Source organism: Notechis scutatus, chromosome 5, assembly GCF_049901735.1.
Source record: "Notechis scutatus isolate UNSWTSFEM ecotype Mainland chromosome 5, rNotScu1.2, whole genome shotgun sequence".
NCBI classification, from domain to species: Eukaryota; Metazoa; Chordata; class Lepidosauria; order Squamata; family Elapidae; genus Notechis; species Notechis scutatus.
In genome coordinates, this window is record NC_142013.1 from 1781082 (window position 1) to 1793581 (window position 12500).

Sequence of the window (12500 nt, forward strand, 5' to 3'; positions counted from 1 at the left end):
AGCTCCGCCAAGAACTTCAAAAGGTTGAAGACCTCAGCTCGTTTGGGTTCTGCTAAGAGTGGAAGATACAAAGCTGAGCAGATAATTTTGGGTTCTGCTAAGGGTTGAGATTACAAGGTTGAGCAGATAATGTTGGGTTCTCAAGAGTTGAGATTACAAGGAGCAGAAGATAATGTTGGGTTCTCTTAAGAGTTGAGATTACAAGGTTGAGCAGATAACGTTGGGCTCTCTTAAGAGTTGAGATTACAAGGTTGAGCAGATAAGCGTTGGGTCTCTCTTAAGAGTTGAGATTACAAGGTTGAGCAGATAATGTTGGGTTCTCTTAAGAGTTGAGATTACAAGGTTGAGCAGATAATGTTGGGTTCTCTTAAGAGTTGAGATTACAAGGTTGAGCAGATAATGTTGGGTTCTCTTAAGAGTTGAGATTACAAGGTTGAGCAGATAACGTTGGGCTCTCTTAAGAGTTGAGATTACAAGGTTGAGCAGATAATGTTGGGTTCTCTTAAGAGTTGAGATTACAAGGTTGAGCAGTTAGGGTTCTGCTAGTTTGGGTTCTTCTAAGAGTTGAAGATATAAAGTTGAGCAGATAATTTTTGGTGAGGTCAAGGCTTAGACTGAAACAGGTCCAACCCACCCAGCACTGAATCCTGGCCAGTCCACCAAGGCAAATATCTAGAGCAATGTTTCTCAACCTTGGACTCTGGAAGATGGATGGACTTCAACTCCCAGAATTCCCCAGCCAGACATCCCTGAATCACGGAAAGGGTCTATAAGGAAAAAAATTCCCCTTGGATGAGTTGCCTGGCCAACTTAATTTCAGGGATCCGTTCCTGGCAAGGTTGAAAAGCAACTATTAGAAATTTCAGATTTTTAAAAATAATCTGTGAAAGACGAGAAAAATGTGAACAGTCATCCGTTTTGTCAGATGTCTGGATTTTGTTTTTATACAATTGGGGCAAGATAGATCGTCCTCAACTTACAACAGCTTATTTAGTGACTGAAGTTAGAATAGCACGGAGAAAAAAGGGACATGACCATTTTTCATGCTTACAACCCAGTGGTGGGATTCAATTTTTTTTTTACTACGGGTTCTGTGGGCGTGGCTTGGTGGGCGGGGCAGGGGAAGGATACTGTAAAATCCCCCTTCCCTCCCCACTCCACTAACCTGCTTTCCAGCTCTGTTCTCCTGTGCAGGGCAACCAAAGGAGACCCAGCCGATCAGCTGTGGCCGTGGCTTGATGGGCATGGTGTTCTGTGGGCGTGGCTTGGTGGGCGTGGCAGGGAAAGGATACTGCGTGGCTTGGTGGGCGTGGCTTGGTGGACGTGGCAGGGAAAGGATACTAACCTGCTTTCCAGCTCCGTTCTCCTGGGCAGGGCAACCAAAGAAGACCCAGCCGATCAGCTGGGACTCAATGGGAGGCAGAGAAGAGATGGGGTGGGCGGGGACAGTCAGAGGTGGGATTGGCCGGTTCTCTGAACTACTCAAAATTTCTGCTACTGGTTCTCCAGAACTGGTCAGAACCTGCTGAATACTACCTCTTGTCAACTCATAAAACATTCCTATACCTGTTTTAGTAGTTGTCATAAAAAAGGGGGGTGGGGAGGATGGAAATCTGGAAGAGTGTAGCAGTTTGTAAGTGAAAGTACATTCCAACTCTTATCTTTAAAAGATTGTAACTAAACTACCAGAGCTTTTGCCCAGGGATATATTTAATTGGAGAACATGATTGATGACACCCAGTCTGTGAAGGTGCTCAGTTGGAGAATCTGATTTATGACATACCCAGGGGGGAGGGGAGGAAACAGGGTCATAGGGGATTGTAAATTATGTAGGCCAGAGTTGGCTTCATACAGGGCAGTGCCAGTACGTTGCTTCTAATGAATCCTTGGAAGTTTTTTGAAGTTTGGCTCGAGAATCATGATTGAATTAGGGTGATTGCTGGAATCCTGACACCTCTGTTACAGCCATTGCAGCATCCTCGTGGTCACAATTCAGACGCTTGGCAACGGATTCATTTTTATGATGGTTGCTAGGTCCCAGGCTCATGTGATCTGCTTTTGCAACCTCCTGACCAGCAAAGAGGAAGCCAGATTCACTTAACGACTGCATGACACTCCGCTTAACACTTGCAGCAATTTGCTTAAACTATGTCAAGAAAGTCTGCAAAATGGAGGGAACCTCATGTCACAGCTGCCTCGCTTAGCAATGGAACATATTGGGCTCAATTGTGGTCCTAAGTCAAGGACTCCCTGCATTCATTCTTGGGCAATATCACAATGGAGTTATTTACATGGCCTTGAATCTTATTGAGGGATGGAAGGAAAGAGGGGTGTCTTATTTCATAGAATAACAAAGTTGGAAGAGACCTTCGAGGTCATCTAGTCCAGGGGTCGCCAACCTTTTGGACCTCAAGGTCCACCAAAGTCATAACTTTAAATCCCGCGGACCACAGACCCTGGGAAAATCCCCAAAAAAGTTTCCAGGAAAATCCCCCACCCCGTTTTCCTACCAATCGATCGTTCTTTATTTGGGATTGCAGGATACCGTCTCCAGCTCCGTTCTCGGGGAGAGAGAGAGAGAGAGAGAGACTTTTGGCTTCATGCAAGGAAAGCAGCAGGAGCAGCAGAAGTCTTTCTTTCTCTCCCCCAAACTCTGCCAGAAATGAATCTTTGCTGGCGCAGCCTCTTGGAGCAGGAGGCCTTGCAGGGTCCCAAAGACTCATTTCTGGTGGAGTTTGGGGGAGAGAAAGAAAGACTTTGGCTGCTTTCCTTGCAGGCAGCCAAAAGCAGAAGAAGAAAGAAGCGGAAAGAAGCAGCCCGGTGGCCAGGCCAGGCACGTGGGGCGAGTGGGGCAAGTTCCCTCCCCTCACTACCTCATGGTTTCGCAATGCAAGCCTTGTGTTCCCGTAGGCCATGTGGGTGGCACAGCCTGGATTAATTGCTTTGGGGGTGACATTTCTCTGCGGACCACCAAAATTTTCTCGTGGACCACCAGAGGTCCCCGGTCCACCGGTTGGCAACCACTGATCTAGTCCAACCCCCTGCTCGAACAGGAGAGCCTACTCCAAATATTCGCTTCTACCTAGGATCGAACTCACAGCCTCCTGATTGTATACGGCAAGATCAAAAAATTCAAGATGGCGGCCCAAGGGAAGAATTCTAAGCTCTTCCTGTTTGTCATGTGTGTCACTCTTCCTGCGCCATCTTGACTTTTTTGACCACACCCTGTGGAGACCTCTGGAAGGAGGGTGAAAAGAAACCAAAGACCTACGGTGATGGCTGCCACGATATCTGAGGTAAAATTGTCGAGAAAGAATTCAGTCATGTTGGTCCAGTTGATTGTCTTGCTGAGGACGGATAAGAATCGAAAGAAGCTTTTCTTCATCACGTCCTCCTGGAAGGGGATTTGGGAGGAGAGGGTGGGAAGGAGAAAAAAAAGAGAGAGAGAGAGACAAAAGAATGGGTTAAAAGAAGAAAATTATTTGTCAACTCATAAAATATTTCTCTCCTCTTTTTAGAGTTGCCCACAGAAAGGGAGGCGGGAGCAGTGCGGCAGCTTGCAAACCAAAAGTGCATTCCATAAATGTTTTCAAAGATAGTTTCTAGGTGACCGAAGTTTCTGCCGGGCAAAATTCTAACTGGAGAGCATGACTGATGACTCTGGGCTATGGAGGTGTCCCATTGGAGAATATGAATTATGATACACTCAGAGGGGTGGGGGAAAACCTGGGTCAAGGGTAACAGTGAATGATGCGTCTCAGAGTCGGCTGCACCCAGGCAGTGCCGGACATGTTAACTCCCAATAAATCATTTTGAAGTTTTGGAAGTTTGGCTCGAGACTCAGGATTTAATTGGAGGTCACTGCAGGAACCCTGACATTATTATTATTTTTAGTTATGTGAGAGCTTTCTGTCCGTTCAACACTCCCTGAGAGGGAAAACTCATAATAGGAAATGCAGGCCCAGGGAGAACTAGAATAATAGTGGGGAATGAAGATGATAAGATGATGATGATACAACAGAATAACAGATTTGGAGGGGTCCTTGAAGGTCTTCTAGACCAGCCCTCTGCTCATGCAGGAAACATTATGCCATTCTGGACAAAATGGTTGTCCAATTTCTTCTGGAAAACGTCCAGTGAAGGAGAAACACTGCTTAGAATATAGAATCTTCCTTCCTTTCTTTCTTTCCTTCCTTCCTTCCTTCCTTCCTTCCTTCCTTCCTTCCTTCCTTCCTTCCTTCTTCCCTTCCTTTCCTTTCCTTTCCTTTCCTTTCCTTTCTCTTTCCTTTCCTTTCCTTCCTTCCTTCCTTCCTTCCTTCCTTCCTTCCTTCCTTCTTCCCACCCTCCCTCCCTCCTTCCCTCCCTTCCCTTTTCTTTCTCATCTATCCCTCTTTCCTTCTTCCTTCCTTCTCTTATAACATAGAACAGGGGTCCCCAAACGTGGCTACTTTAAGACTTGTGGATTTCAGCTGAGCTAACATTACTGGAAGAGAAATTCTGGGAGTTGAAGTTAAAGTTGCCAAGTCTGGTGACCTCTGACATAGAATAACAGAATTGGAAGGGGACTTGGAGGTCATCTAGTCCAACCCTTGCTGAAGCAAAGGCCTTCTACAATTCCAGTCACATGGCTGTCCAGTCTCCTCTTAAAAACTCCCAGTGTTGGATCACAAAGAACTTCTGGTGGCAAGTCATTCCACTGGTTAACTGTTCTTGCTGTCAGGAAATTTCTGCTAATTTCCAGGTTGAATCTCTCCTTGTTCAGTTTCCATCCATTGTTCCTGGTCTGGCCTTTGGGGGCCTTGGAAAATAGCTTGACCCCCTTTATCTCTCTGTGGCAGCCCCTCCCTCAAATATTGGAAGATGCTCTCCTGTCTCCCCTGGTCCTTCTCTTCCCTAGACCAACCAGGCCCAGTTCCTGCAACCGTCCATCGTATGTTCTAGTCTCCAGTCCCCTCATCATCCTGGTTGCTCTTCTCTGCACTCTTCTTTTGGTATTCCCAGTTGTGGTTACTCCCTCACTGAAGGCCTTCAAAAAGAGACTGGACATCCATTTGTCTGAAATGATATAGGGTCTCCTGCTCGACAGGGGGTTGGACTAGAAGACCTCCAAGGTCCCTTCCAACTCTGTGATTCTATGTTCTATCCTACGTTCTAAGAAGGTGAGCATCCTCCATACCAGTGGTCACCAACCAGTGGGCTGGGGAATCACCGGTGGTCCATGAGAAAATTTTGGTGGTCTGCAGAGAAATGTCTCCCCCAAAGGAATTAATCCAGGCTGCGCGGGAACACAAGGCTGCGCTGCCCACATGGCCCTGGGGAACACAAGGCTTGCGTCACTTGCATTGCGAACAACACGAGGTAGTGAGGGGAGGGGGGAAAGGGAGGAGGGGGGAACTTGCCCCACTCACCCCGCACGCCTGGCCTGGCCACCGGGCTGCTTCTTTCCGCTTCTTCCTTCTTCTGCTTTTGGCTGCATGCAAGGAAAGCAGCCAGAAGTCTTTCTTTCCTTTCCACCAAACTCCACCAGAAATGAGTCTTGGGACCCTGCAAGGCCTCCTGCTCCAAGAGGCTCATTTCTGGTGGAGTTTGGGGAGAGAAAGAAAGACTTCTGCGGCTCCTGCTGTTTTCCTTGCATGAAGCCAAAAGTCTCTCTCTTTTCCCGAGAAAGGAGCTGGAGACGGTATCCTGCGGTCCCAAATAAAGAACGATCGATCGGTAGGAAAACGGGGTGGAGGATTTTCTTGCAGATCTTTTTTGGGGGATTTTCCCAGGGTCTCTGCTCTGCAGGATTTAAAATAATGAGTTTGGGGGGTCCCTGAGATCCAAAAGATGGTCAACCCCTGCTCTTTTTTTACCTCTTTTTTGCTGTTGAAATACTCCATGCTGCTTCTCCAGGAGGACAGCAAGAGCTCCGGTTCCTGAGCCGAATGAGGGTCGTCGTTTTCTTCCCAAATCGTGGCCATGGCTGAGAGGTCAGGAACTAACCCTACAATGGGAAAGTGGGGGGTGGGGGAGAGAAAGAGTCAATTAAATCCTTCCCCCCAACGGGACGGAAGATCCCCCACCTCACCCGGAGAACCACAGTGGGTCCCAGAAGGAAAATTCCACAAGCTCAGGGGTGGGAGTTGTAGATTTGGGAGATCTTTTCCAAGGTTCTTGAGATCCACAACCAGCTGAAGAAATGGGACAAGGGTTATTTCAAGCTTTGGGCTAGCCCTGTCATTAGAAGCGTGACATTCTGACCTTGGTTTCCCCCAAAAAGCACCGAGCCAACTCTTTGTCCTGGCAAAACCCCTTTTATTAAACGAAGGTGAATTTATTGCATTCACTTTCAGCCAAAGGCCTGGTAAACAGCCTTTCACGGGTGTGATTTGAGAGCACAGACCTCATCTAGCATGGAGAGCTGGCAAGTAAATATTTCCAAACGCAGTGCTGACAAGGAAGGACTCAGCACAGAATCTCTGAGATGCACAGACAGATCTTCACACAGCTGGAACGAACAAATTGTTTCCTGCCAAAAGCCCCCTCCCCTTTTACTCCTCTTTTAATCCCTATGGGAGGGGCCATTCACCATCCACCTGTGCCTTTACTCCCACGTCGACCCTGAGTTCGTAATTGTTCTTTTCTTCTGGCAGCTCTGCCCATGTGCAGGCTGGGAACAGGCTCCAGCTGTTCTTCTTCCCCACTGATCTCCGACTCCGAAGGCAGCTGATAACTGTCAGACGGCCCTGTCTCCATCTCTACCTCCGACACAGAGCCCCCTCATCTGAGCCTTCCTCAGCTTCCACGACTGGCCCAGGTTCCTCCCCAACCTCCTCACTACTGTCCAGCTCTGCGGTCGACTCCGTTAGCCGCTGGCAGGCCACAACACGTGATGTCATCAACTCCGTGAAAAGATGGTGGAACCGTTTGTGGAATCAAAGGAAATCGTCATGGCTCCATCCAAGATTTTATTAGGCAGGACATTCTGTGTGTGTGGGGGTCTCCTCGGAAAGCCTAGAGGTAGTCCTTGACTTACAACCTTTCATTTAGTGACTGAACAGTCACTAAATGAATGGTTGTAAGTCAGAGACTACCTGTAGACTTTCTGAGGAGAAAGTTATGGGAGTGCTGAAAAAAGTGACCATTTTTCACACTGCCGTAGCAATCCCAAGGTCACGTGATCAAAATTCAGGCCGCTTGGCCGCTGACTCACATTTATGACGGTTGCACGCGATCTCCTTTTTTGCAGACCTCCTGACCAGCAAAGTCAATGGGGAAGCCAGATTTGCTTAACGACTGGTGTGACTCACTTAACCACGGTGCCAAGAAAGGGGTCGTAAGAATGGGGCAAAACTCATTTAACGACTGTCTTCGCTTAGCCATGGAAGGCTTGGGCTCGGTTGTGTGCCGTCAGTACGAGGACTACCTATAATTCCTAATTCCAGCAGGAAGGAGGGGGGTGAACAGCGAGGCCCCCAACCCAATCTTGCTCTGCCCCCCCCCTCCTTCCCACTTCCGCCCGCCCCACCATTTACCAGAGTTCAAATTTTTCCGCCCGTCTTGTTTTTTCCTTCTTGGTTTTCCGGTAGATCCGCTTGAGACACCGGAGCAGAGGCCCCCCGTTGTCCCCCCCCGGGACGTCGTCTTGCGAATCCTCCTGGCTCAGCTCCAGGCTGTTGGGGGACAGGTCCGAATCCTCCCACTGGAAAGGGACCAACCCCTTCGGAAGGTCGTTGACGTCGTCAAGGAAGCCGCACAGATCCATTCTGCGACGGAGACAAACACGGGGTGGGGGGGGATGATTGAGGGACCTTCTGGAGATCCGTCCCAGGAGTTCAACCCAGGCTTCTTCTAACCTGCTCTCCGCCTCTCAGATCGGACTGGGTTGCAACTCCCATCATCCACAACCCAGGGGGTCAAGGACGGTGCTGGCTGAGGATGACGATTATTCCTTTATTATTACCTTTATTGTCAGAGTACAACATGTGTACAATGAGATTGGCTGAGCCTCCTTCGTGCACAAATGCCCCCCACAACTCACAGTGAGGGCAGAAATCCCTTCACCCTAAAGCAGGGTGGGCAACCTACGGCCGCGGGCCACATCCGGCCCGTTGGTCTTTTTAATCCGCCCGCCAAGATTGGTACAGAATTAAGGTTTGATGTGAATGATTGAATGATTGCATTCATTTGATTTTGACTTGTAATGACAGGCATTTCGACACCAGGTGGTGCATTAGGCGCAGTGACTTGATTTTGCGGAGATTTTGCAGTTTTTATATGTATCGTATCTTGTGCTGACCCGGCCCGTCTGTCAAATTTTAAAAGTCAATGAGGCCCCGAGCCAAAATGTTTGCCCACCCCTGCCCTAAAGGATGAAGAAATGGCAGTTCCCTCCATGGGGTAGGGTACTAAGGAATGCATGTATGTGTGTTTTGTGTACACACACACACACACACACACACATATACAAATCTGGATTGTTAAATCTGTCTGTCCGTCCATCCATCTATCCATCCATTCGTCCTCTTTGTGTGTGTGTGTGTGTGTGTGTGTGTGTGTGTGTGTCTTTTAATGACCCCATAATCCTTTGCATTGGGGTGGAGTTGGGGCAACTGAATGGAACTGAGTATTTACTGGCCGGATACCCTTCCTGTCGCCAATGCAGTTTGTTGCTGATATTTACTTCTTGTGCCCAGATTGAGAGAAATATCTGCCGTTACCTGGGATCAAACTCACAGCCGCCTGATTGGGAGGCGAGGACTCTACTTCTAGGCCACTTCTAGTTCTTTCCATCCATCATCCATCCATCCATCCATCCATCCATCCATCCATCCATCCATCCATCCATTTATCTATCACCTGCCTATCTATCTATCTATCCCTGTGAGGAAATCCCTCCTTAGTTGCAGGTTGCTTCTCTGTTCGATTGTTTCCACCTGTTGCTTCTTGTCCTGCCTTCTGGTGCTTTGGAAAATAAGTTGACCCTTTCCTCTTCTTTGGGGCAGCCCCTCAAATATGGGAAGACTGATATCACGTCACTCCTGGTCCTTCTTATCACTACCTAATTCCAGCAACCGGTCTTTGTATATTTTAGCCTCCGGTCCCCTAATCATCCTTGTGGCTCTTTTCTCTGTCCTCTTTCCAGAATCTCAACACTTCTTTTTATATGGTGACAACCAAAATTGGATGCAGTATTCCAAGTGTGGTCTTACCAAGGCATTATAAAGTTAATACTTTATTAATACTTCACCTGATAGCAATAGCCATAGCCCTTAGACTTATATGCCGCTTTATAGTGCTTTCCAGCCCCTCTCTAAGCGGTTTACAGAGTCAGCCTCTTGCCTCCAACAATCTGGGTCGTCATTTGAGCCACCTCGGAAGGAGGGAAGGCTGAGTCAAACCTTGAGCCAGTGAGGTTCGAACTGCCAAACTTCTGGCAGCCGGCAGCCAGCAGAAGTAGCCTGCAGTACTGCATTCCAACCACTGCACCACCACTATGGCTCTTTGTGCGATGTTGATTCTATACCCTGATAATGCAACTGAGTTCTGCACCAGACTCCAAATCCCATCCCTTCCATTCAGAGGTGGGATTCAGCCGGTTCTGGAGAACCAGTAGTGGAAATTTGGAGTAGTTCAGAGAACCGGCCAACCCCATCTCTTCTCTGCCTCCCATTGAGTCCCAGATGATCGGCTGGGTCTCCTTTGGTTGCCCTGCCCAGGAGAACAGAGCTGGAAAGCAGGTCAGTGGGGTGGGGAGGGAAGGGGGATTTTGCAGTAACCTTCCCCTGCCACGCCCACCACGCCACCAAGCCACGCCCACAGAACACCACGCCCACCAAGCCACGCCCACGGCTGATTGGCTGGGTCTTCTTTGGTTGCCCTAAAAAAGGAGAACAGAGCTGGAAAGCAGGTTACTTGGGTGGGGAGGGAAGGGGGATTTTGCAGTATATCCTTCCCCTGCCCCGCCCGCCAAGCCACACCCACAGAACCAGTAGTAAAAAAGTTTGAATCCCACCAATGCTTCTTTTCAAATAAACCTGAAATTCGTCAAGCCAGGTCTGCTTCTTCAAACGAAGACCAAGATAGTCTAAATACGGACAGAAGTGAGGAGGTCAACGCTTACTTTTCGGCTAGGAGAAGATCTGCTCTTCTTCAGCTGAGTCCAGCCAACTGGCTCAGGTGCTTTTGATCCCACCACATTTTGAAGGCAGGTGTGAGTCACCCTGGAAACCTCAGGGCAGAGTTGCTAGGTGAGCACACAGGTAATAAAGGAAGGGCCAAGGAGTATGGGGATCAAGGCCTCCAAGTCGGATCCCCAACATGGCCTTCACAGATGGCCAACTGGAGTTGGCCAAACTCAAGTTCTGATTTAATGATAAGGATAATTCCCAGGATTAAGCCAGGAGGGGTAGCTGACATCAGTCTTGCTCATTTCATTTTCTTTTTTCAATTAAAAAAAAAAAGATTTATGAGTTTCAATGCAGCCTCAAGATATGAAAAAGGAGAGTATTTTTTTCCCCTTTTACTGCTTGCTTACAACAATGAAAAGAAAGAAAGACAAATAAGACATAGCATTTAGTAGTTTTATTCTTTTAAAATTTTTTATTTAATGTTTTTTTTAAATGTTCTTTAACTATAATATATATTTTTAAAAGCTGTCCAGTCACTGGAGGTTTTTAAGAAGAGATTGGACAACGGCTTGAGCAGAGAGTTGGACTACAAGACCTTTATAGGTCCCTTCCATCTCTGTTATTCTATGAAAAAAAAAAAGGACTAGGGGTGACATGATGGCAGTCTGCCAATATTTGAAGGTGGGTCAAGCTCTTGTCCAAAGCCACTGAAGGCAGGACAAGGAACAATGGATGGAAACTAATCAAGGAGAGAAGCGACCTGGAATTAAGGAGGAATTTCCTGAAGATGAGAACAATTAATCAGTGGAACAATTTGTTTTCAGAAGTTGTGGGTGCTCCAAAACTGGAGTTTTAAAGAAGAGATTGGACAAGCATTGGTTTGAAAGGGCAGGGTGTCCCTTGACTTTAGATCAACCCAGACCTCGCCAGCTGGCTGAGGAATTCGGGTTAAGTCCACAGCCTAAGTGCTACCTGGGTGGGGTTTCTTGCTTGAGCAGGAGGTTGGACCAGAACAACAGTCGGCAACCAGTGGGACCGGGGAAGAGGAAATTCTGGTGGTCTGCAGAGAAATGTCCCCCCCAAAGCAATTAATCCAGGTTTCACGGGAACACAAGGCTGCGCCAACTACAGGCCCTGCAGGAACACAAGGCTTGCGTTGCTTGCATTGCGAACAACACGAGGTGGTGAGGGGAGGGGGAAAAGGATGGAGGGGAAAAACTTGCACCACTTGTCCCACGCGCCTGGCCTGGCCACCGGGCTGCTTCTTTCCGCTTCTTCCTTCTTCTGCTTCTCGCTGTACACAGGGAAAGCAGCAGAAGTCTTTCTTTCTCTCCCCCAAACTCCGCCAGAAATGAGTCTTTGGGACCCTGCAAGGCCTCCTGCTCCAAGAGGCTGCGCCGGCAAAGACTCATTTCTGGCGGAGTTTGGGGGGAGAGAAAGAAAGACTCTGCGGCTTCTGCTGCTTTCCTTGCATGAAGCTAAAAGTCTCTCTCTCTCTCTCTCTCTCTCCCCTGAGAACGGAGCTGGAGACGGTATCCTGCGATCCCAAATAAAGAACGATCGATCGGTAGGAAAACGGGGTGGGGGGATTTTCCTGCAGACTTTTTTGGGGATTTTCCCAGGGTCTCTGGTCCGTGGGGTTTAAAAGGATGAGTTTGGTTGGTCCCTGAAGTCCAAAAGGTTGGCGACCCCTGGACTAGATGACCTCCAAGGTCCCTCCCAACTCTGTTATTCTGTTATTCTATCCTGTATTCTGGTTGCAAGGAGATCCGGATGTCGTTCAGTCACAGTTTTGGTTTAAAATGACGCTGGAAAAACAGGACAAAGTGGCAGTTGCCGGAAAGACAGAACAACCGCAAGAAGGCTGGCGGTGTGTTACCTGAGTGGGCAGGTGAAACACTGCCGGCCCTGTTAAATAAGCAATGATCAGACAAAGACCAGCCTGGAAAATAAGTAGGGGAAATTCGTGCCAATTGAATTTGCCAGCTGCTCTTCCAGCGCACTCAAGTCATCGGATAGGCCTGGAAGAAGAGAGGGGAGCTTTCACCCGGCACCCCTCCAGGTGCCTTGATCTACAACTCCCATCCTTGACATCAGGCATGCCTTTTCTCTCAACGATGCCTGGAATGAATGAAAGAAAAATGAATTCTTTTTTGAATTGTGTGTAAATAAGGTTGATTTCTGATGTATCTGTTGAGGTCTGATATGTCCAGTGCTTAGGAGTCAAAAACAACCTTGACCTTGTAGTGGAGATGGCTGGCATTAACATTTAATAAGTAGTAATAACATAAGAAAAGAAAGAAACAGAGAAAGAAAAGAAAGAAAGAAAAAGAAAGAAAGAAATTGTAAGTCGTCCAGTTACTGGATAGGGGAGATATGAGGCATAAA

The 12500-nt window shown here is 48.0% G+C and overlaps 2 protein-coding genes across 2 annotated transcripts in view; one reads left to right on the top strand and one right to left on the bottom strand.

The window, feature by feature from the left end:
* The window catches only part of LOC113429704 (maestro heat-like repeat-containing protein family member 7), a 48050-nt gene extending 40303 nt beyond the window's left edge, over positions 1-7747 (bottom strand). Inside the window, 4 exon segments of the mRNA XM_087967511.1 lie at positions 3272-3394; positions 5856-5986; positions 6071-6216; positions 7518-7747. Of these exon segments, the coding sequence (XP_087823637.1) occupies positions 3272-3394; positions 5856-5986; positions 6071-6216; positions 7518-7747 (630 nt within the window).
* Positions 7748-11914: 4167 nt separating this feature from the next.
* The window catches only part of PGM2L1 (phosphoglucomutase 2 like 1), a 34397-nt gene continuing 33811 nt past the window's right edge, over positions 11915-12500 (top strand). The window contains 1 exon segment of the mRNA XM_087967513.1: positions 11915-11982. Within this exon segment, the coding sequence (XP_087823639.1) occupies positions 11915-11982 (68 nt within the window).